Source organism: Artemia sp. Qi Xiang Cuo, chromosome 14, assembly GCF_049724085.1.
Source record: "Artemia sp. Qi Xiang Cuo chromosome 14, ASM4972408v1, whole genome shotgun sequence".
Classification (NCBI taxonomy): Eukaryota; Metazoa; Arthropoda; class Branchiopoda; order Anostraca; family Artemiidae; genus Artemia; species Artemia sp. Qi Xiang Cuo.
Genome location: NC_142807.1, coordinates 54,430,772 through 54,455,919, shown reverse-complemented (window position 1 = coordinate 54,455,919; position 25,148 = coordinate 54,430,772). Strand labels below are relative to the sequence as shown.

The 25,148-nt window shown below is 31.5% G+C and overlaps 1 protein-coding gene across 1 annotated transcript in view; it reads left to right on the top strand.

The window, feature by feature from the left end:
• The window catches only part of LOC148944637 (transient receptor potential cation channel subfamily M member 1-like), a 26,899-nt gene extending 1,751 nt beyond the window's left edge, over positions 1–25,148 (top strand). Inside the window, exon 2 of the mRNA XM_089099977.1 lies at positions 23,597–25,148. Coding sequence (XP_088956103.1) covers positions 23,597–25,148 — 1,552 coding nt within the window. The remainder of the gene's footprint in view (positions 1–23,596) is intronic.

The following is a 25,148-nucleotide window of genomic DNA, read 5'->3' as shown; positions in this document are numbered from 1 at the left end:
CAGCCCAATTTGGGATATTTCATAAAATGAAGGTTGTGTATCCATGGTCAACAATAATCAACATAATCAGTCTGTTTTAACACTAGGCAATATAATCAGTAAGGTAAAACTGGCCTCTCCCCCAACATTATAATGTCCAAAGTACTGGAATCATAAGAATGATAGGCCTAGCTTACGACTGTGGTAGTGGGGAACAACTTGAAGCTCCGAAAATTGATGAAAATTTCACTAATACCCAATGTTTACATATAGTATTGGTTATTGGGAAGTATAAAGACGTTTTCAAGGGGGATTTTTTTCTGGTAGTGGGGGAGGGGGAGTCGGGGGTTTATATGGGAGGATCTTCCCATGGGGGAAAGGGTCATTGCTATGAAGGGGGCGCCGGATTTCCCAGCATTATTTAAAAAATGATCAGAAATTAAATAAAAAATAAACAAATTTTTCAACCAAAAGCAAGGAGCAACATCAAAACTTAAAACGAATACAAATTATTAAGCATATGATTGGGTTCGCCCCCCAGTCAATGCCTCGCTCTTTAAGCCAAAGACTTTTTAGTACTTTCATAAGAGCTATTTATTCTAATTAACGGCCTTTGTGATTAAGGGGTCATTTTTAAAGAGTTGGAACTAAATTTGAACTTTAGCGTAAAGATCGAGGTATTGACTAGGGGACGAACCCCCTAATATACGTATTAAAAATATATGGTTATAGAAGTTCGTTATGTAAGTTAATTCGTAAGTTACGTATATTTATTTCTAATAAAAACGTTCGTCAATAAAATTAAACAACTTTCAAGAAAGCCAATTAACCAAATAAAAGTAAAATTAGTATGCAATTTTTTTTAATTATTCATGTACGGTGAGCCAAAATCAAAACCTCCATTAATTCAAAAAGGATCAAAAATTAGATAAAAAAAAGTTTTTTTTTTAACTGAAAGTAAGGAGCAACATTAAAACTTAAAACGAACAGAAATTATTCTGTATATGAAAGGGCTGTCCCCTCCTCAACGCCTTGCTCTACGCTAAAGTTAGACTCTTTCTCACTACTCCATTTTTTATAACAATAAAAAACTTTAGCGTAAAGAGCGAGGCGTTGAGGAGGGGACAGCCCCTTTCATATACGGAATAATTTCTGTTCGTTTTAAGTTTTAACGTTACTTTCAGTTAAAAAAACAAACTTTTTTTTTATTTAATTATTAGTAAAGACACTTAAAAGTAGTAAACAGTGAAGATCGTAAAAGTAGAATAGCCAAGGCTGAGGCTATTTTTTCACAGTTAAAAAAGTATGGAAGAATAGGAAGATAACTCTGCAAACCAAATTAGAATATTGGAAGCCTCAATGATGACAATGGTCAAATATGGTTCTGAAGCATGGGCGCTCTGAAAATTGGATGAAGATTTGCTAGATGTGTTCCAGAGAAATTGCCTACCGATTGTTCTGGACCCTCGGCTGACAGACCGTATTTCAAACAGTAGGCTGCACTTAAAGTGTAGTCCAATCCCGCTTTCTAGGACTATAATGAGAGAATGGTTGAGATGGGGCTGGGGCACGTTCTGCGGATGAAGGATGACAGATTGTCGAAGATTGTCTTTTTCGGCCAACCGTTTAGGGCTAAATGGAAAGTAGGTCGTCCGCGGTTGGGGTGGGAGTATGTTATAAAGGAAGATTCAAGGGAAATGGGAACTTCCTTGGTGGGTCTAAAGAGAGAAGCTTTGAACAGATTGGGATGGAGGAGGAGTGTGTGTAGCTGTTTTGGCTTCAGGCGGCAAGTTGCTGCGGTGATTTGTTTGTATTATTAGTAGTATAATAGATATAACTATTGAGATGGTGATTAGGGAAACCCGTATTTGTAGTTTCCTTCCCATTCATCTCTATCGATGTCTGAAATAGGTCCCCCTCGTGTAATTAGACACCTCCGTGTCTGCTCCTACTTATTACACCTTCAGTTGTTTTATGACAAATAGAGAAACACATTAATTGTCGTCAATGGTAAACTCAGAATTTAACAGTTAGGAACTTGAGAATTTTCAGAGCCTCCCGTTTCAGATAACACTGCTATGTCACGGAATCAAAACCTCAGTATTTCTAGTGTTTCTGGAAATATTTCTAGTTCTCTGGAAATATTGATTCTTTGATTCTTTCTATCTTGAAATAGAGAGATCCTTAAATCTCAAGTTCCTACCTGTAATTTAATCCGGCATCTGTTCGAAAGACAATTGTCTATTCAATGGATACGCTACAAGAACTAGTGCTGAATAAAAACTCACCCTGTAAGCACAAGGAATTTTTGCCAACTATTTGTGTTCGAACTTGTTTGTTTAATTTTTAAAATCGCACATGATTTCTAAGCAGGAAAATCAAAATCCTTAACCACGCGAGAAAAGAAAAGCTCCAAAATTATGAGTAGAAGGGCCTTATTGACTCCCACGCCCACAATACCCCTTCGAATCCCGATCCGGACACTTTTTTTAAAACTCCCACGCCCACACCATATAAGGGCATAGCCTCCCTAGGGAGAAAGATTACGTAATGGGGTCAATGACCTCTTTTTCCAAGGTCGAGTTATTTGATGTTTCTATGTGTAATAGCTCGGGGGCGAAGGTTGCACCTGCGCAGTGAATTCTATCGGTAACAGTACTATTGATCTAGGACTCGAGGGGGAAGTGCATGTCCGAGAAATTATTGGTTCACGAAGGGAAATTAAGATAAAAACCTGCCTTCTTTAATCTATGATTTACATAATCGCTAGGGGAAATTATTGATTCACGAAGGGTGGAATTAAAAAACAAACATGGCTTCATTGTTGTTTGGTTAGCTTAACCTGAGAAATTGATTTACATAATCGCTAGGGGGAATTTTAGATTCACGAAGAGGGACTTAAGAAACATTAAGGCTTCATTAATTTTAGGTCTGAGGGATTTATTTATTATTGTTGTTTTTGGACAAGTGCATGCTATAAACCACGTGGTGCTGTCACGAGTCAGAACACCTGTGCTGTCGACCTCAATTCACCTATCGTGAATCAATAATTCCCCTTAGAAACAACAAATTAATTTCCCTTTCTTGACAGATCAATCAATCAATGACATCATCTGTCATACTTTAAAAATTTTCGCTTAGTAACATTTCTCCAGGAATAGATCCATGGTCATTAATGTCTTTGCCTCGGGAACAGTTCTACTGGTCGAACTCCAAAGGATATTAATAACCAAAAGCCATGGAAACAATTAGGCAAGAAACATCTTAACGATGAATTGTTTTAGCGTGCGAGAAGGTTTCCTATTAATTTGAAATGCATTAGCACAGAGATGCCAATAACAAAGGAACAAGCTGACTTTGCGTTTAGGGATTATTTGGGTGAAACCGTTTTAAACAGGTAATGGAACTATTTCGGCGAAACAGATAGAGACATTTTAAAAGAATATTTTTGAAGAGATTTTAGAAGAGAATTTAATGGTGAAACTCTGTGGTCGTTATAATACACAAGTTTCATTTGAACAGTGTTGTGAGGTCCTCTAACCCAACCCCAAAGGGTTCCAATCCTCATACCCCAACCCCGAAGGACGCCCCCCGGTCCTCAAAGGTCCAACGGGCTCCCAAAGGCCCTCCACCGGTCCCCAAATGGCACCCAGGCACCCCCAGGCCCGCCCGGTGCCCCAAAGGCCCTCCCCCGACCCCCCTCCTCCTCCTCCCACCTCCTCCTCCTCCTCCTCCTCCCACCTCCTCCTCCTCCTCCCTCCTCCTCCTCCTCCCACCTCCTTCCTCCTCCTCCTCCCTCCTCCTCCTCCTCCTCCTCCTCCTTCTACCTCCTCCTCCCACCTCCTCCTTCCTCCTCCTCCTCCCCTCCCCTTCCCCCCCCATTCCCTCATCATTTTTTATACTTTTTTGTGCATTGAGACACAGAACGACCCCCTGCCCCCGGCCCCTCCCCCTCCAAAGGTCTGATTTTTTCAAAGTTCATTTTGAATTTCTTTCGTTGAAATGCAAGAGTTGGAATATTTCAGCAGTGTGTGGTTGCGGTTTACCATGTCACAGCTACATTTTCATGATTTTTCAAAGTTTATTTTGAATTTCTTTAATTGAAATGCACGAGTTGGAATCTTTCAGTAGTATGATATTGTAGTTTACCATGTCACAGTTACAATCACTTGATTCTTCAATGTTAATTTTGAATTTCTTTCGTTGAAATGAAGGAGTTGGAATATTTCACTAGTGTGATGTTGTAGTTTAACCTGTAACAGTTACATTCGCTTTCTTTTTGATAGTACATTTTGAATTTCTTTCATTTAAATGCAAGAGTTGGAATATTTCAGTAGTGGTATGTTGCTGATTACCATGTCACAGTTACATTTACTTGATTTATCGTAGTTCATTTTGAATTTATTTCTTTGAAATGAAAGAGTTGTAATCTTTCAGTAGTGTGATGTTGTAGTTTACCATGTCACATTTAAATTCCCTTAATTTTTAAAAGTTCATTTTGAATTTCTTTCGTTGAAATGCAAGAGTTGGAATATTTCACTAGTGTGTTGTTGTAGTTTACCCTGTCACAGTTACAGTAACTTAATTAGTGATAGTCCATTTAGTATTTCTTTCGTTGAAATGCAAGAGTTGGAATATTTCAGTAGTGTTTGGTTGAGGTTTAAATTGTAACAGTTACATTATCTTTATTTTTAAAAGTAAATTTTGAATTTATTTCATTGAAATGCAAGAGTTGTAATATTTCAGTAGTGTTTGGTAGTGGTTTACCTTGTCACAGTTACATTTTCTTAATTTTTAATAGTTTATTTTGAATTTCTTTCGTTGAAATGAAAGAGTTGGAATATTTCAGTAGTGTTTGGTTGCGGTTTACCTTGTCAAAGTTACAGTAAAATTATTTTTCAAATTTCATTTTGAATTTATTTCGTTGTAATTAACGAGTTGTAATATTTCACTAGTGTTTGGTCGGGGTTTAAAATGTCACATTTACATTACCTATATTTATCAAATTTAATTTTTAATTTATTTTTTTTAAATGATAGTGTTCTAAGATTTCTCTAGTTTTTGGATGCGTTTCACCTTGTCACAGTTAAATCTAAGTGATTTATAAATGTTAATTATAATTTATTTCATATTACTGAAAGAGTTGGACTATTTCATTAGTGGTTGGTAGGGGTTTAACCTGTCACTGTTATAGAAAAGAATTTTTTCAATGTTAATTTTAATTTATATAGTTTTAATTGACGAGTTGGTATATTTCATGAGTGTTTGGTGGCGGTTTACCTTGTCACAGGTACATTAACTTAATTTTACAAAGTTAATTTTGAAGTTCTTTTTTTGAAATTCCAGAGTTGGAATATTTAACTAGTGTTTGGGTGATGTTAACCTTGTCACAGTTACATTTTCTTGATTTTTAAAAGTTCATTTTGAATTTCTTTCATTGAAATTCAAGAGTTGGAAGAGTTCAGTAGTGTTTTGTTGTTTTTGACATTGTAAATGTTAAAGTACCGTAATTTTACAAAGTTAATTTGAATTTAATTAGTTTTAATGCAATAGTTTGACTATTTCACGTTTGTGTTGTTGAGGTTTAACGTGTAACAGTTACAGTCACATAATTTTTAAAAGTTTATATTGAATTTAATTCTTTGAAATGCAAGAGTTGGAATATTTAACTAGTGTTTGCTTGTGGTGTACAATGTCACAGTTAAATTGTCATTATTTTTAATAGTTTATTTTGAATTTCTTTAATTGAAATGCAAGAGTTTGAATATTTCAATAGTGTTTGGTTGTGGTTTACAATGTCACATTTACATTTTAATTATTTTTCAAAGTTTATTTTGAATTTATTTAATTGAAATTAAAGAGTTGGAATATTTCAGTAGTGTGTGGATGTGGTTTACCTTGTCACAGTTAAATTTTCATTATTCTTAAAAGTTATTTTTGAATTTCTTTCTTTGAAGTGCAAGAGTTGGAATATTTAAGTAGTGTGATGTTGTGGTTTAACTTGTCACAGTTAAATTCTCCTGATTTTTCAATGTTTATTTCGAATTTCTTTCTTTTAAATGCAAGAGTTGTAATATTTCACTAATGTTTGGTCGTTGTTTACATTGTCACTGTTACATTTTCTTGATTCTTCAAAGTTAATTTTTAATTTAATTCTTTGAAATGCAAGAGTTGGAATATTTCAGTAGTGTTTGTTTGTGATTTACCTTTTCATAGATACATATTCATGATTTTTCAAAGTTCATTTTGAATTTCATTAGTTGAAATGCAAGAGTTGGAATATTTCAGTAGTGTTTGTTTGTGGGTTACCTTGTCACAGTTACATTTTCTTTATTTTTAAAAGTTCATTTGAATTTCTTTCGTTGAAGTGCAAGAGTTGGAATATTTCAGTAGTGTTTGCTTGTGGTTTACATTGTCACAGTTACATTTTCTTGATTTTAAAATTTCATTTTGTATTTATTTCATTGAAATACAAGTGTTTGAATATTTCAGAAGTGTTTGGGTGTGGTTTACATTGTCAGAGGTACATTTTATTGATTTTTCAATGTTAATTTTGAATTTCTTTCGTTGAAATGCAAGAGTTGGAATATTTCAGTAGTGTGTTATTGTAGTTTACCCTGTCACAGTTACATTTTCTTGATTTTTCGAAATAAATTAAAAAATAACTTTGAAAAATAAAGAAAATTTAAGTTTGACAATTTAAACCACGACAAAACCCTAATTAATTATTCCAAATCTTTAATATCAACTAAATAAATTAACATTAAAAATAGAAAATACCTAGACTTTTAAATTGAAAATGTAAAACAAGACAAAAAACTACTGTAATAGTACATCTAGTTAATTTCAAATTACGAATATCGAGAAATGAATTTACATCTCAAGAACATGTAACTGGTAAAATTAAAAACATTAACACAAACTAATTAAATATTCCAACTCTTGATTTTAAAATAAAGAAATTCAAAATGAACTTTGAAAAATCACGAAAATGTAACTGTGACAATGTAAACCACGACCAAACACTACTGAAATATTCCAACTCTTGCATTTCAACGAAAGAAATTCAAAATGAACTCTAGGACTCGAGGGGGAAGTGAATTTCCGAGAAATTGATTGCGTAATCGAAGGGGAAATTGTTGATTCACGAAGGGGAAATTAAGAAACAAACATGGCTTCTTTAATCTGTGATTTACATAATCGCTAGGGGAAATTATTGATTCACGAAGGGTGGAATTAAAAAACAAACATGGCTTCATTGTTGTTTGGCTAGCTTAACCTGAGAAATTGATTTACATAATCGATAGGGGGAATTATTGATTCACGAAGAGGGAATTAAGAAACATTAAGGTTTCTTTAATCTTTAGGTCTGAGGGATTTATTTATTATTGTTGTTTTTGGACAAGTGCATGCCATAAACCACGTGGTGCTGTCACGAGTCAGAACACCTGTGCTGTCGACCTCAATTCACCTATCGTGAATCAATAATTCCCCTTAAAAACAAAAAATTAATTTCACTTTCTTGACAGATCAATCAATCAATGACATCATCTGTCAGACTTTAAAAATTTTCGCCTAGAAATATTTCTCCAGGAATAGATCCATGGTCATTAATGTCTTTGCCTCGGGAACAGTTCTACTGGTCGAACTCCAAAGTATATTAATAACCAAAAGCCATGGAAACACTTAGGCAAGAATCATCTAAGAGATGAAGTGTTTTAGCGTGCGAGAAGGTTTCCTATTAATTTGAAATTCGTTAGCACAGAGATGCCAATAACAAAGGAACACGCTGAATTTGCGTTTAGGGATTATTTGGGCGAAACCGTTTTAGACAGGTAATGGAACTATTTCGGAGAAACATATAGAGACATTTTAATATAATATTTTTGAAGAGATTTTAGAAGAGAATTTTATGGTGAAACTCTGTGGTCGTTATAATACACAAGTTTCATTTGAACAGTGTTGTGAGGTCCTCGAAACCAACCCCACAGGGTTCCACTCCTCCTACCCCAACCCCGAAGGAAGCCCCCCGGTCCTCAAAGGTCCACCGGGCTCCCCAAGGCACGCCACCGGTCCCCAAATGGCACCCCGGGCCCCCAAGGCCCGCCCTGTGCCCCAAAGGCCCCCCCCCGACCCCCCTCCTCCTCCTCCCACCTCCTCCTCCTCCTCCTCCCACCTCCTCCTCCTCCTCCCTCCTCCGCCTCCTCCCACCTCCTTCCTCCTCCTCCTCCCTCCTCCTTCTACCTCCTCCTCCCACCTCCTCCTTCCTCCTCCTCCTCCCCTCCCCTTCCCCCCCCATTCCCTCATCATTTTTTATACTTTTTTGTGCATTGAGACACAGAACGACCCCCTGCCCCCGGCCCCTCCCCCCTCCAAAGGTCTGATTTTTCAATCTCTATCTTGGATGTCTAAAAATTAGTTTCAATATTGTGAATATTTCAGTATCTTCTGACCGTAGTTTACCTAGTCAAATTAATAACTAAAAGTTTTTTCTTTTTTCTTTTTGATTTTCTTACGTTGTATATAACGAGTATTTCTCTATACCTGGTGTGTTATTGTAGTTTACACTGTCACAGTTACATTAAATTAATTTTTCAAAGTTCATTTTGAATTTCTTTAGTTGAAATGCAAGAGTTTGAATATTTCACTAGTGTGTTGTTGTAGTTTACCCTGTCACAGTTACAGTCCCTTAATTTTTGAGAGTACATTTTTAATTTCTTTCGTTGAAATGCAAGAGTTGTAATATTTCAGTAGTTTTTGGTTGCTGGTGACCTTGTTAGATTGACATTTTCTTGCAAATTCAATGTTCATTTCGATGTTTTTTGTGGCAAAGCAAGAGTTGGTATATTCTAGTTGCTTGTGGTTTCAGAGGCCCATTTAAATGATACATTCCCTTAAATTATCAACGTTCATTATGAATTTCTTTCATTTAAATTAAAGCGTAGAAATATCTAAGCAGTGTTTGGGTGTAGTTTTGCGTGTATCAGTTACAGTCACTGATTGGTTCATAGTCCATTTTGAATTTCTGTCGTTGAAATGCAAGAGTTGGAATATTTCAGTAGTGTTTGGTTGCGGTTTACCTTGTCACAGTTACATTTTCTTTATTTTTCAAAGTTCATTTTGAATTTCTTTCTTTGAAATGCAAGAGTTGTAATATTTCAGTAGTGTTTGGTAGTGTTTTACATTGTCACAGTTACATTTTCTTTATTTTTCAAATTTCATTTTGAATTTCTTTCGTTGTAATTCAAGTGTTTGAATATTTCAGTAGTGTTTGGTTGAGGTTTACCTTGTCACAGTTACATTACATTTATTTATCAAAGTTCATTTTGAATTTCTTTATTTGAAAATAAAGAGTTGTAATATTTCTCTATTGTTGGGTGGTGGTTTAAAATATCACAGTTACAGTGACTTAATTTATCAAAGTTCATTTTGAATTTATTTTGTTTAACTGAATGAGTTGTAATATTTTAGTAGTTTTTGTTTGAGTTTAACCTTGTCACAGTTACATCTACTTTAATTATAATAGTTAATTTTTAATTATTTCATTGTAATTACAGAGTTTTAATATTTCAGTTTTGTTTGTTCGTGGTTTACATTTACACAGTTAAAGTACAATTATTTTTCAAAGTTCATTTTTATTTATTTAGTTGAAATTCAATAGTTGGAATATTTCAGTAGTGTTTAGTTGCGGTTTACCTTGTCACAGTTACGGTCCCTTAATTTTTAAAAGTTAATATTGAATTTATTTCTTTGAAATGAAAGAGTTGGACTATTTCACTAGTGTTTGGGTGCGGTTAACCTTTTCACAGTTAAATTTACTTTATTTTTCAAAGTTAATTTTTAATTTCTTTCATTTAAATGCAAGAGTTGGAATATGTCAGTAGTGTTTGGTCGTGGTTCAAATTGTAACAGTTAAATTAAATTAATTTTTCAATTTAAATTTGAATTTCTTTAGTTTAAATTAAAGTGTTTGTATATTTCTTTAGTGTTTAGGAGATGTTTACCGTGTCACAGTTAAGTTAAAATTATTTTTAAAATTTCTATTTTAATTTCTTTCTTTGAAATGAAAGAGTTGGAATATTTCACTAGGGTTTGGTTGGGGTTTACCATGTCTCTGTTAAATTTTCCTTATTTTTCAAAGTTTATTTTGAATTTCTTTCATTGAAATGCAAGAGTTAGAATATTTCACTAGTGTTTGGTTGTGGTTTACCATGTCACAGTTACATTTTAATTATTTTTCAAAGTTTATTTTGAATTTCTTTCAATGAAATTCAAGAGTTGGAATATTTCAGTAGTGTTTGGTTGTGGTTTACCTTGTCACAGTTACATTTTCTTGATTTTTCAAAGTTCATTTTGAATTTCTTTCATTGAAATGCAAGAGTTGTAATATTTAAGTAGTGTGATGTTGTGGTTTACCTTGTCATAGATAAATTTTACTGATTTTTGAAATCTTATTTCTAATTTATTTCATTGAAAAGCAAGAGTTGGAATATTTCACGAATGTTTGATCGTGGTCTAACAAGTCACAGTTACATTTTCTTGATTATTCAAAGTTATTTTTGAATTTCTTTAGTTGAAATGCAAGAGTTGGAATATTTGAGTAGTGTTTGGTTGTGGTTTACCTTGTCATAGCTACATTTTCATGATTTTTCAAAGTTCATTTTGAATTTCTTTCGTTGAAATGCAAGAGTTGAAATATTTCAGTAGTGTTTGATTGTGGGTTACCTTGTCACAGTTACATTTTCTTTAGTTTTAAATGTTATTTTGAATTTCTTTAGTTTAAAGTCAAGAGTTGTTATATTTCAGTAGTGTTTGCTTGTGGGTTACAATGTCACAGTTACATTTCCTTGATTTTAAAATTTAATTTTTTATTTATTTAGTTTAAATACAAGAGGTGGACTATTTAAGTAGTGTTTGGTTGTGGTTTACATTGTCACAGGTAATTTTTCTTGATTTTTAAAATGCAATTTTGATTTTCTTTCTTTGAAAGTCAAGATGTGAAATATTTCAGTAGTGTTGTATAGTAGTTGAACATGTCAATTTGACATTTTCTAGATATTTCATCGTTACTTTTGAATTTCTTTTGTTGAATTGAAAGAGTTGTACTATTTCAGTAGTGTTTTGTCGTTGTTTACCGTGTCACAGTTACATTTTCGTGATTTTTAAAAGATCATTTATAATTTATTTCTTTTAAAAGCATTAGTTGGACTATTTCAGTAGTGTTTTTTAGTTTTGTAAATAGTAAAAGGTTAATGTTCATGATATTTCAAATATAAGTTCGTTGGTCTTTCTTTTATATGAAATAGTTGGACTTTTTAAGTCTTTGTTTGTCGGTTTTGACATTGTAAAGTTTAATCTTTCGTTATTTTATACTTTAATTTTTTATATATGTAGTTGTAAGTATAGATTTTGTATATTTAATAAGTTTTTTGTCTTTGTTGTAAGTTTCAAAGGTACAATTTATTGATTTTTAAAATTTAATTTTTAATTTCTTTCTTTGAAATGCACGAGTTGGAATATTTCATTAGCGTTTGATTGTGATATACCTTGTCACAGTTACATTTTCTTGATTGTTAAATGTTAATTTTGAATTTCTTTCATTGAAATGCAAGAGTTGGAATATTTCAGTAGTGTTTGGTTGTGGTTTACCTTGTCACAGTTACATTTTCTTGATTTTTCAATGTTTATTTTGAATATCTTTCGTTTAAATGCAAGAGTTGGAATATTTCAGTAGTGTAGGGATATTGTATACCTTGTCACAGTTACATTTTCTTGATTTTTCAATGTTCATTTTTAATTTATTACTTTGAAATGCAAGCGTTGGAATATTTCAATAGTTTTTGCTTTTGGTTTACCTTGTCACAGTTACATTTTATAGATTTTTAATATTTTATTTTGAATTTCTTACATTGATATGAAAGAGTTTGAATATTTCTGTAGTGTTTATTTGTTGTTCACAATGTTACTGTTACATTTTATTGATTTTTAAATGTTAATATTGAATTTCATTAATTGATATGCAAGAGTTGAAATATTTCAGTAATGTTTGGTTGTGGTTTACCTTGTCACATTTACATATTAATGATTTTTCAAAGTTCATTTTGTATTTAATTCGTTTAAATTAAAGAGTTGGAAACTTTAAGTGGTGTTGGTTTATGGTATAAATTGTCAAAGATACATTTTCTTGATTTTACAAAGTTAATTTTAATTTCTTTCTTAGACATGATTTATTTTTAATTTTTCACCCTTGTTTGGTCTTGGTTGAACTTGTCAATTATCCATTTTAATGATTTTTCACAGTTAATTTTGAATTTATTTAATTTAAATGCAAGAGTCTTACTATTTAAGTCTAGGGTGAGTGTGGTTTAAATTGTCAAAGTTACATTTTATCTATTTTAAAATTTTCATTTTTAATTTCTTTAGACGAAAAGCAGGAGTTGGACTCTTTAATGCGTGTTTGGTTGTGGTTTAACTTGTAAATGATAAAATTTATGGATTTTTAAATTTTAATTTTTTTTGTCCTTCGTTGTAATGAACTAGCTTTTATATTTAAGGATTGTGTTTTCGTTGCTTCAATATTAAATCTTAAATTTTAATTATTTTTAATTTTTAATTTTTAATATCTTTCGGTGTACATAAAGATTTTCAATATTTAAGGAGAGTTTTACTTGGTTTTTAAATTTTCAAAATTTAATTTTCTTGTTTTTTTAAATTTTCTTTCTAATTTAACTAATTTAAATTCAAGAGTTTTACTATTTAAGTAGTGTCTTGTGATTTTTTAACTTGACAAAAGTAAATTTTAAGTATTTTTTAAATTTTAATTTTTAATTTATTTATTTTAAATTAATTTTTCGTATTAGTTATGTATTATATTGTTATTTTTTACATTGTCAATGCTACATTCTCTTTATTTTTAACATCTAAATTTGAATTTCTTTCATTGTACTGCAATTGTTTTAGTATTTAAGTAGTGTTTGGTCTTGATTGCCCTTGTAACAGTTAAATTTTATTGATTTTTCAAATATCATTTTGAATTTACATAAGTTAAATGAAATAGTTGTAATTAGACAGTAGTTTTTGAACGTTGTTTACATTTTCAAAGCTAAATCTTCTTGATTTTTGACAGCTCATTTTTAATTTATATCGTTTAAATGAACGAGCTGGACTTTTTCAGTAGTTTTTGGTGTTTTGTTACCTTGTAAAAGTTAATTTTTATATATTTTTCAATTATATATTTAACGTATATATTTTAAATTCATTTTATTTAATATTTATTTATTTGTTTTTTATTGTTTAAACTGTAAAATTTAAACTTAAATTATGGTTCATATTAAATTTTTAATTTATTTATTTGAATAGAAAGAGTTGTAATCTTTAAGAAGCCTCTGTTTTTTGTTTAAATTGTAACGGTTAAATTTTATATATTTTCAAATGTAAATTTTAATTTATATCTGTTTAAATAAAGAGTTTGAATAATCAAGTATTGGTTTTGCTTCATTTTAAATTTAACAGTTAAATTTTCTCTAAACCTAAAACTTAATTTTTAATTTCTTTATTTGTCTTGATATAGTTGGAATATTTCAGTAGTGGTTGTGCGTGTTTTACAGTGCCAGAGTTAAATTGTCATGTTTTATACAACTTCATTTTGAATATCTTTCGTTAAACTGAAAGAGTTGGACTATTTCACTAGTGGATGGTTGGGGTTTACCTTGTAACATGTAAACACATGTATACACATGTACACACATGTGCTTATCATGAGTGCTCATGATAAGTTAACCTAACCTTTCCGGTGAGTATGGTTAGGTTAGACTAGATTCAGTTAGGTTAGATTAGACTAGGTTAGGTTACTACGCCGCTTAGGTTAGCTTAGGTTAGGTGAGAGACATGCGAAAAGTTAGGTGTATGATTAGGTTAGGCTAGGTTAGGCATTAGGTTAGGCTAGGCTAGCAGCTGTACGTAGGCTAACCTAGCCTAACCTAACTTACCCTAACCTGGCCTAATCTAACCTAACCTAACCTAATCATACACCTAACTTTTCGCATGTCACTCACCTAGCTTACGCTAACCGATGTGAAGCGTACGTAGGCTAACCTAACCTCGTCTACTCTAACCAAACTGAATCTAGTCTAACCTAGCCATAATCACCGAACAGGGTTAGGTTAACTTGTCATCAACGCTCATGATAATCACATGTGTGTACATGTGTATACCCGAGTGTAACTGTGACTATGTAAACCACAACCATCCACTAGTTACATATTCAAACTCGATCATTTCAATCAAAGAAAATCAAAAATGATATTTGAAAAATAAATAACATTTAAATTTGACAATGAAAACCCCATCAAACCACTCGTGAAATATTAAAACTATAGTATTAAAACTAAAGATATTCAAAATGAAGTTTGAAGTATCGATAAAATGTACCCGTGAAAATGTAAAAGAAACAAACCCACTCATTCAATATTAAATCAATTGAATTAAAAATAAATAAATACAAAATGACTTATGAAAATTTATATTATGTAACCTTTACAAGTTAAACCCTAACCAAAAGCTACTTAAATATTAAATCTCAATCACTTAAAAGAAATAAATTCAAAATGAAATATAAAAAATAGATAAAGTTTAACTTTGAGAATTAAAACAATAACAAGAAAATAATGAATTAGTCAAAATCATGAATTTAAACTAAATAAATAAAAAATATCTTTTTAAAATATATAAAATTGAACATTTAAAATTTAACCCATAAGCAAACCATTCTTAAATTTTCCAACTCTTTCTTTTCAACGATATAAATAAAAATTGAGCTTTGAAAAATAAATAAAATGTTGATTTGACAATTTAAACAACTTTTAAACACTAATGAATTATTTCAACTCTTGCATTTCACGTAAAGAAATTAAAAATGAACTTTGAAAAATAAAGAGAATGTAACTATGACAAGGTCAACCACGAACAACCACTTCTGACATACTCAATCTCCTGCATTTAAACGAAATAAATTCAAATTGACATTTGAAAAATAAATTGAATTTTACTGTTAAAATTTAAACAATCACCAGACCCTTATTAAATAATAAGATAATTTAATTTAAAATACATAAAATAAAAATTTAAATTTTAAAAAAAGTTAAAATTTAATTGTGTCAATTTAATAAATAAACATACATTACTTAAATAATCAAACTCTTTAATAAAAACTAGAGAAATTCGAATTTAAATTTAAAAAATCATAACCATGTAACTTTTACAATTTAAAACAAAAGTAAAACACTAATTAAATAGTACAACTATTTATGTTCCACGAAAGATTTTCAAAATGAAATTTTAGGAATCATTAAAATTTAAATTTTAAAATTAAAACCACACAAAAACCGTCATTAACGATTAAAACTAGAGAAATTAAACTAAATAAATTATTATATAAAATTTTAAAATAAAGAAAATTTATCTTTGACAAGTTAATCCTCAACCAAACACTTGTGAAATATTCAAGCTCTTTCATTTCAACTAAATAAATTCAAAATTAAATTTGAAAAATCAAGAATATTTAACTTTGACAAGTTAAACCCCAACCACCCGCTACTGAAATATTCCAAATCGTTCATTTCAACGAAAGAAATTCAAAATAAAATGTTTAAAATCATTAAAATATATCTTTGACACGTTAAAACACTACCAACCACTAGTGAAATATTCCAACTCATTCATTTAAACGAAAGAAATTCAAAATTAATTTTGTAAAATCAAGAAAATGTAACATTGACAATTTATACCAGAACCCAACACATCTGAAATAGTCCAACTCTTGCATTTAAAAAAATGAAATTCAAAATGAACATTGAAAAATAATTAATATGTAACTGTGACATTGTAAACGGGAACAAAAAATATCTGAAATAGTTATACACGGTACTGTCATTTATATAAATTCAATATAAACATTTAAATATCAAGAAAATGAATCTTTGACATGGACAACAAAATCCAACCAATACTGAAATAGTTCAAATAGTGAATTTAAATTAAAGAAATTCACAATAAACATTTAAATATCAATAAAATGTAACTGTGACAAGTTAAACCACAACCAAACCCAAATGAAATATTCAATCTCTTGCATTTCAACGAAAGAAATACAAAATGAAAATTGAAAAATCAAGAAAATGTAACAGTGACAAGGTATACCAAAACAATAAACTACTGAAATATTCCAACTCTTGCATTTCAACGAAAGAAATTCAAAATGAACTTTTAAAAATCAAGAAAATGTAAATGTGACAAGGTAAACCACAACCACACACTACTGAACTATTCAAACTCTTTAATTTCAATGAAAGAAATTCAAAATTAACATTTAAAAATCAATAAAATTTAACTGTGACAAGGTATACCAAAATCATACACTAATGAAATATTCCAACTCTTGAATTTAAAAGAAGGAAATTAAAATCTATATTTGAAAAATACATAATAGTTAACTTTTACAAGGTAAACAAAACCAACCATCTACTTAAATAGACCAACTATTGACTTACCAGTAAATACCTACAAATGCACATTACTAAATACCGAGAATTTAAATTTGTAACTTTAAAACACGACAAGAAAAGACTGTCCTAGTCAAGAACTAGAATTTCAAATTAAGAACTTCGAAATGAGATTTTTAAAATCTCTAAACTTTAACAGTTACAATTAAAACAATTACAAAACACGACTGAAATATTACAACTCGTGCATTTAAAAGAAATAAATTAAAAATGAACTTTTAAAAAACACGAAAATGTAAATGTGACAAGGTAAACCACGACAAAACACTACTGAAATAGTACAAATCTTGGATTTCAAATAAAGAAATTCAAAATTAACAATGAAAAATCAAGAAAATCTAACTTTGACATTGTAAACAAACGTAAAACACTCCTGAAATAGTCCAACTCTTGAATTTCAACTAAAGAAATTCAAAATTAAAATTGAAAAATCAAGAAAAGGTAACTGTGACACTGTAAACCACACACAACCACTTCTGAAATATTCAAACTCTTTAATTTCAATGAAATAAATTAAAAATGAAATTTTAAAATCAAGAAAATGTAACTGTGACAAGGTAACCAACAACCAAACACTACTGAAATATTACAACTCTTGAATTTCAACTAAAGAAAATTCAAATTAAAATTTAAAACTAAAGAAAATGTAAAAGTGACACGTTAACCCACAAGCAAACACTACTGAAATATTACAACTCTTTCATTTCAACTAAAGAAGTTAAAAATTAAATTTTAAAAATCATGAAAATGTATCTTTGACAATGTAAACCACAACCAAACACTACTGAAATATTACAACTCTTGAAGTTCAACTAAAGAAATTCAAAAAGAACTTTTAATAATCAAGAAAATGTAACTGTGACAAGGTAAACCACAACAAAACACTACTGAAATATTCCAACTCTTTCATTACAACGAATGAAATTCAAAAAGAACTTTGAAAAATCAAGAAAATGTATCTTTGACAATTTAAACCACAACATCACACTACTGAAATATTACAACTCTTGCATTTCAATGAAATAAATTCACAATTAGCATTGAAAAATCAAGAAAATGTAACTGTGACAAGGTAAACCACATCAAAACACTACTGAAATAGTCAAACTCTTGCATTTCAAAGAAATAAATTCAAAATAAACTTTGAAAAATCATGAAAATGTAACTGTGACATTGTAAACCACAACCAAACACTAGTGAAATATTACAACTCTTGCATTTAAATGAAATAAATTCAAAATAAACTTTTAAAAATAATGAAAATGTAACGGTGACATTGAAAACCCCAACAAAACACTAGTGAAATATTCCAACTCTTTCATTTAAAATAAATAAATTAAAAATGAAAATTTATAAATTAATTTACTTTAACTGTGACAAGGTAAAACTCAACCAAACACTACTTAAATATAACAAAACGTGCATTAAAACTAAATAAATACAAAATAACATTTAAAAATTAATTTAATGTAACTGTGATATTGTGAACAGAGACAAACAACTCCTGAAATATTCCAACTCTTGCATTTCAATTAAAGAAATACAAAACGAACTTTGAAAAATCAAGATAATGTAACAGTGACACGGTTAACCTCAACCAAACACTACTGAAATATTCCAACTCTTGCATTCCAACGAAAGAAATTCAAATGAACTTTGAAGAATAAGGTAAATGTAACTGTGACAGGGTGAACCACAACTACACACTACTGAAATATTCCAACTCTTGAATTTAAAAGTAATAAATTAAAAATACACAATTAAAAATCAAGAAAATGTAACTGTGACAAGGTAAACCACAACCAAACACTATTGAAATATTCCAACTCTTTAATTTAAAATGAAGACATTAAAAATGAAAATTGAAAAATCAATAAAATGTAACTGTGACAAGGTATACCATAACCATACACTACTGAAATATTCCAACTCTTGCATTTCAACGAAAGAAATTCAAAATGAAATGTGAAAAATCAATAAAATGTAAGTGTGACAAGGTAAACCAAAACCAAACACTACTGAAATATTCCAACTCTTTAATTTCAATGACATAAATTCAAAATGAACTTTAAACAATCAATAAAATGTAACTTTGACAAGGTAAACAAAAATCAAACACTCAAGAAATATTCCAAATATTGAATTTCAAATAAGTAAATTCGAAATTAGCATAGAAAAATAAATACAATGTAACTGTGACAAGTTCCGCACCGAACAACAACAACTTAAATAGACAAAATATAGACTTAAATATACATAAATAAAAAATAAATTTTTAAAATAACGAGCATTTAACTTTTAAAATTTAAAACACTACCAAAAACTAATGAAATAGTCCAACTAGTTAATTTACAAGAAAGGAATTCTATATGATCTTTTAAAAATCACGATACTGTACCTGTGACAATGTAAACAATGAAAAAACACTACTGAAATACTCCAACTCTTGCATTTCAAAGAAAGAAAATAAAAATGAACTTTGATAAATCACGAAAATGTAATTATGATACGGTAAACAACGACCACACACTACTTAAATAGTCCAACTCTTGCATTTCAAAAAAAGAAATTCAAAATGAACTATGAAAAATCGAGAAAATGTAACTGTGACATGTTAAACAACAGGAAAACCATACTTAAATAGTCCATCTCTTGCATTTCAACGAAATAAATTAAAATTCTAATTTGAAAAATCAAGAAAATTTAAATGTGACAATTGAAACAACGAACAAACACGACTGAAATATTCAAACTCTTGTATTAAAATTAAAGAAATTAAAAATGAACTTTTAAAATCAATAAAATGTAACTGTGACAATGTAAACCACACGCAAACACTACTGAAATATTACAACTCTTGAATTTCAATTAAAGAAATTAAAATTAACATTTAAAACTAAAGAAAAAGTAACAGTGACACTGTAGCACACAAGCAAACACTACTGAAATATTTCAACTCTTGCATTTCAACGAAATAAAATAAAAATTAACTTTGAAAAATCAAGAAAATGTATCTATGACAAGGTAAACCACAACCAAACAATACTGAAATAATCCAACTCTTGCATTTCAACTAATGAAATTCAAAAAGAAATTTGAATAATCAATAAAATGTAACTGTGACAAGGTAAACCACGATAAAACACTAGTGAAATATTCCAAATCTTGATTTTCAAAGAAATTTATTCGAAAAAAGATTTGAGTAATCAGTAAAATGTAACTGTGACAAGGTAAACCACAACATCAAACTACTTAAATAGTACAACTCTTTAATTTCAATTAAATAAATTCAAAATGAACTTTGAATAATCACGAAAATGTAACTGTGAAAATTTAAACCACATCCAAACACTACTTAAATATTCCAACTCTTTCATTTCAATGAAAGAAATTCAAAATAAACTTTGAAAAATCATGAAAATGTAACTGTGACATGGTAAACCACAACAAAACACTAGTGAAATATTCCAACTATTGCATTTCAAAGAAATAAATTCAAATTTAACTTTGAAAAATAATTACAATTTAACGGTGACATGGTAAACCACAAACAAACACTATTGAAATATTCAAACTCGTGAATTTCAAATAAATAAATTAAAAATGAAATTTGACAAATTATGTTAATGTAACTGTGACAATGTAAACCGCAAACAAACCCTACTGAAATATTCAAACTATTGAATTTCAACTAAATAAATTCAAATTAACATTGAAAAATTATGTTAATGGAACTGTTACAATCTGAACCTAGACCAAACACTACTGAAATATTCCAACTCTTGCATTAAAAATAAAGAAATTCAAAATGAACTGTGATAAATCAAGAAAATTTAAATGTTACACGGTGAACCGCAACCAAACACTACTGAAATATTACAACTCTTGCATTTAAAAGAAAGAAATTCAAAATGAACTTTTAAAAATTATGTTGACGTACCTGTGACAAGTTAGACAGCACCCAAACCCTACTGAAATATTCAAACTCTTGAATTTCAACTACAGAAATTAAAATTAAATTCTTAAAATTACGTGAATTTAACTGTTACAAGGTAAACCACTACCAAACACGACTGAAATATTACAACTCTTGCATTTCAAGTAAAGAAATTAAAAATGAACTTTGAAAAATCAAGAATATGTAACTGTGACAAGGTTAACCGCAACCAATCACTACTGAAATAGTCGAACACGTGCATTTCAAAAAAATAAATTCAAAATGAAATTTGATAAATTAAGTGACTGTAACTGTGACATTGTAAACCACTACCAAACACTCTTGAAATATTACAACTCTTGACTTTCAAAGAAATAAATTCAAATGAACTTTTAATAATTAATTTACTGTAACTGTGACAAGGTAAACCTCACCCATACTCTACTGAAATATTCCAACTCTTGCATTTCAAAGAAATAAATTCAAAATGAACTTTGAAAAATAAAGAAAATGTACCTGTGACACGGTAAACCTCGACCAAAACACTACTGAAATATTCCAACTCTTTTATTTCAAGGAAATAAATTCAAAATGTACTTTGAAAAATCAAGAAAATGTAACTGTGACAAGGTAAACCGCAACCAAACACTACTGAAATATTCCAACTCTTGCATTTCAACGAAAGAAATTCAAAATGGACTCTGAAAAATTAAGGTAATGTAACTTTGACATGGTAAACGACAACAACAAACTAGTGAAATAGTTCACCTCTCGAATTTCAATGAAAGAAATTCAAAATGAACTTTGAAAAATTAAGGGAATGTAACTGTGACATGGTAAACTACAACATAACACTAGTGAAATATTCTAACTCTTGCATTTCAAAGAAAGAAATTCAAAATGAACTTTGAAAAATCAAGAAAATGTAACTGTGACATGGTAAAACACAACCAAACACTAGTGAAAGATTCCAAATCTTTAATATAAACTACATATATAAAAAATGGAATATCAATCCGTTTGGGAATTTAAAGGTTAACGTTACCAAATATACAAATTTATCGTTAAATATTCAAACTCGTGACTTTCAACGAAATAAATTCAAATTGAAGTTTGAAAAATTAAGGGAATGTATCTGTAACAAGGTAAACAGCAACATCACACTACTGAAATAGTCCAACTCTTGCATTTAAATTGATTAAATCAAATAATAATTTTGAAGAATAAATTGAATGTAACTGTTAAATTTTAAACCGCAACAAAACACTACTGAAATATTCCAACTCTTGCATTTCAATGAAAGAAATTCAAAATGAACTTTGAAAAAATCAGACCTTTGGAGGGGGGAGGGGCCGGGGGCAGGGGGTCGTTCTGTGTCTCAATGCACAAAAAAGTATAAAAAATGATGAGGGAATGGGGGGGGGAAGGGGAGGGGGAGGAGGAGGAGGGAAGGAGGAGGTGGGAGGAGGAGGTAGGAAGGAGGAGGGAGGAGGAGGAGGAAGGAGGTGGGAGGAGGAGGAGGAGGTGGGAGGAGGAGGAGGAGGAGGAGGTGGGGAGGAGGAGGAGGGGGGCCGGGGGAGGGCCTTTGGGGCACAGGGAGGGCCTTTGGGGCCCAGGGAGGGCCGGGGGGTCTCTGGGTGACATGGGGGGCCCGGGGGATGGCCTTGGGGAGCCCGGTGGACCTTTGAGGACCGGGGGCTTCCTTCGGGGTGGGGGTTTGAGGATTGGAACCATTTGGGGTTGGGTTAGAGGACCTCACAACACTGTTCAAATGAAACTTGTGTATTATAACGACCACAGAGTTTCACCATTAAATTCTCTTCTAAAATCTCTTCTAAAATATTCTTTTAAAATGTCTATAACTGTTTTGCTCAAATAGTTCCATTACCTGTCTAAAACAGTTTCGCACAAATAATCAATAAACTAAAAATCAACTTGTTACTTTGTTATTCGAATCTCTGTACTCACGCGTTTAACATTAATAGGAAACCTTCTCGCACGCTAAAACAAGTCATCGTTAAGATGTTTCTTGCCTAATTGTTTCCATGGCTTTTGGTTATTAATATCCTTTGGAGTTCGACCAGTAGAACTGTTTCCGAGGCAAAGACATTAATGACCTGGATCTATTCCTGGAGAAATATTTCTAGGTGAAAATTTTTAAAGTAAGACAGATGATGTCATTTATTGATTTATCTGTCAAGAAAAGGGAACTTAATTTTTTGTTTCTAAGGGGACTTATTGATTCACGATAGGTGAATTGAGGTCGACAGCACAGGTGTTCTGACTCGTGACAGCACCACGTGGTTTATGGCATGCACTTGTCCAATAACAACAATAATAAATAAATCCCTCAGACCTAAAGATTAAAGAAGCCTTAATGTTTCTTAATTCCCTCTTCGTGAATCAATAATTCCCCCCATCGATTATGTAAATCAATTTCTCAGGTTAAGCTAGCCAAACAACAATGAAGCAATGTTTGTTTCTTAATTCCACCCATCGTGAATCAATAATTTCCCCTAGCGATTATGTAAATCACAGATTAAAGAAGCCATGTTTGTTTCTTAATTTCCCCTTCGATTACGCAATCAATTTCTCGGAAATTCACTTCCCCATCGAGTCCTAGATCAATAACATTGTTCCCGTTAGAATTCAATGCGCATGTGCAACCTTCGTCCCGGAGCTATTACACATATAAACATCAAATCCATCGACCTTGGAAAAAAGAGGTCATTGACACCCGTAACCACAGAATCAGTCTCCCGAGGGGGGCTATGCCCTTATATGATGTGGGTGTGGGAGTTTTAAAAAAAGTGTCCGGATCGGGCTTCGAAGGGGTCTTGTGGGCGTGGGAGTCAATAAGGCCCTTCTACTATTATGGTTGACGCAATAAAGAATTGGCGCAAATTAATTCAAATTCAGCCGAGCGCCACCGTCTCGTCCGATGGTAGCGCGCCGGTGGCGTTACGACACTTCAGTGGCGGTCGAACGGGCCTCTCGTCGGTGGTGTCTGATACATGTGCCGGCGCGGCACTTGGGTCTATATAGTGCCCTTTTTAAATACGAATATGAACTTAATTATTTCCTTTTCTTAACCAGTCGATTAACAGTTTATTTTTTTCAGGAAGAAAATCAAAGTATGGCGGAGCTCTGCGTGGAATATTGGAGACGCCATTGGCATTGTCACATTTATGGTTGGTTTCTATTTGAGACATATACCTGAAATTCTCGCCGAATCAAGGGTTATCTATAGTGTCAATATCGTATTTTGGTATGTGCGAATCCTTAGAATCCTAATGGTTAGCAAGCTTCTTGGTCCATTCGTAACATTGATTGGGAAATTCGCTTATACAATGGCTTATTTTGTCATTTTACTAGTTGTCTTTCTTCTGGGCTATGGTGTGTTCCGGCAATCCCTTTTATATCCAAATAACGAACCAACTTGGCTCTCAGCCAGAAATGTCACTTTTCAGCCATATTTTATGATTTATGGTGAATTATTTGCTGAAGAGATCGATGCTCCCTGCGGTGAAGATGGAGAAGACCCATGTGTACCTGGTCGCTGGCTGAATCCAATTTTTATGACTGTCTACCTCCTAATGGCAATAATTTTGCTATTGAATATGCTCATTGCCATATTTAATAGCATTTTCATTCGAACCAACGCTATAGCTCATCAGGTGTGGATGTTCCATCGGTACTCTGTGGTGATGGATTATGAGCAAAGACCTTCGCTGCCGCCTCCTTTTGTGGTTCTATCATACCCATTTTTGATTTATAGATGGTGTAAAAGGTGCATTAAAGGTCAGCCGAGAATTTTCGGTGGAGGTTTGAAGCTGTTTTTAGATGAAGAAGGCTTAGAAAGGCTTAGAGATTTTGAAGAAGAGTGTATGGAATATCTTGCTCTTGAGAAGGAAGAGAAAATTCGGTCTTCACGAGAAGAGCAAAATAGGATATCATATGAACAGTATGAAAAGCTACATTTGCGATCAGAAGCACTACTCTCTTCAAAACAATTACTTTTAGAACATTTATGCCGTCTTGAGCACATTATCTCCACTATAACCAATGAAAAAGATAATACTGGATCCTTAAGTAGCGGGATTAAAAATCCGTTAAGATTCGATACTAGATTGTACAGCAATAAAAATCCAGATGAACCAGATTTGCAGCCGCAAGTCACGGTAGCTGAATTGGAAAAACTTAACCGGATTTCTGAAGCAGCACGTCGTGTCCGCTATGTTTCTGAAATGTCCTTTGATGATGAATCGGATGATTCTATGGATAACGTACAGGATTCAGATAGATCCAGACATAGTAGCATTAAAGTGAAATATCGTCATAAATCTGGATCATCAGTTAACGATATCATACCTGAACACTCTCCTGTTCAGAGTATCAGCAGTTTTCCCTCTCGTCATCGTCTTAGTCATATGAAGTCCTGCCCCTCCAGCTGTGAACATAAGCCTGATAAAGAATTCAGTTTTCAGTCTGGGGGATTTCCTATCAGAGGATGCTCTTCAGAACGTGTTCAAGCTGTCAACATTATCCAGCCCATTCCAGGCACATCCAATTATGATCTTTTGAGACAAGCTCAGCAAGAGCTAAGATCATTAGCAGATGAGTTAAATGACAGTAAAAATCGTCTTCTTGTACCTTTTTTTAATTATCCATAA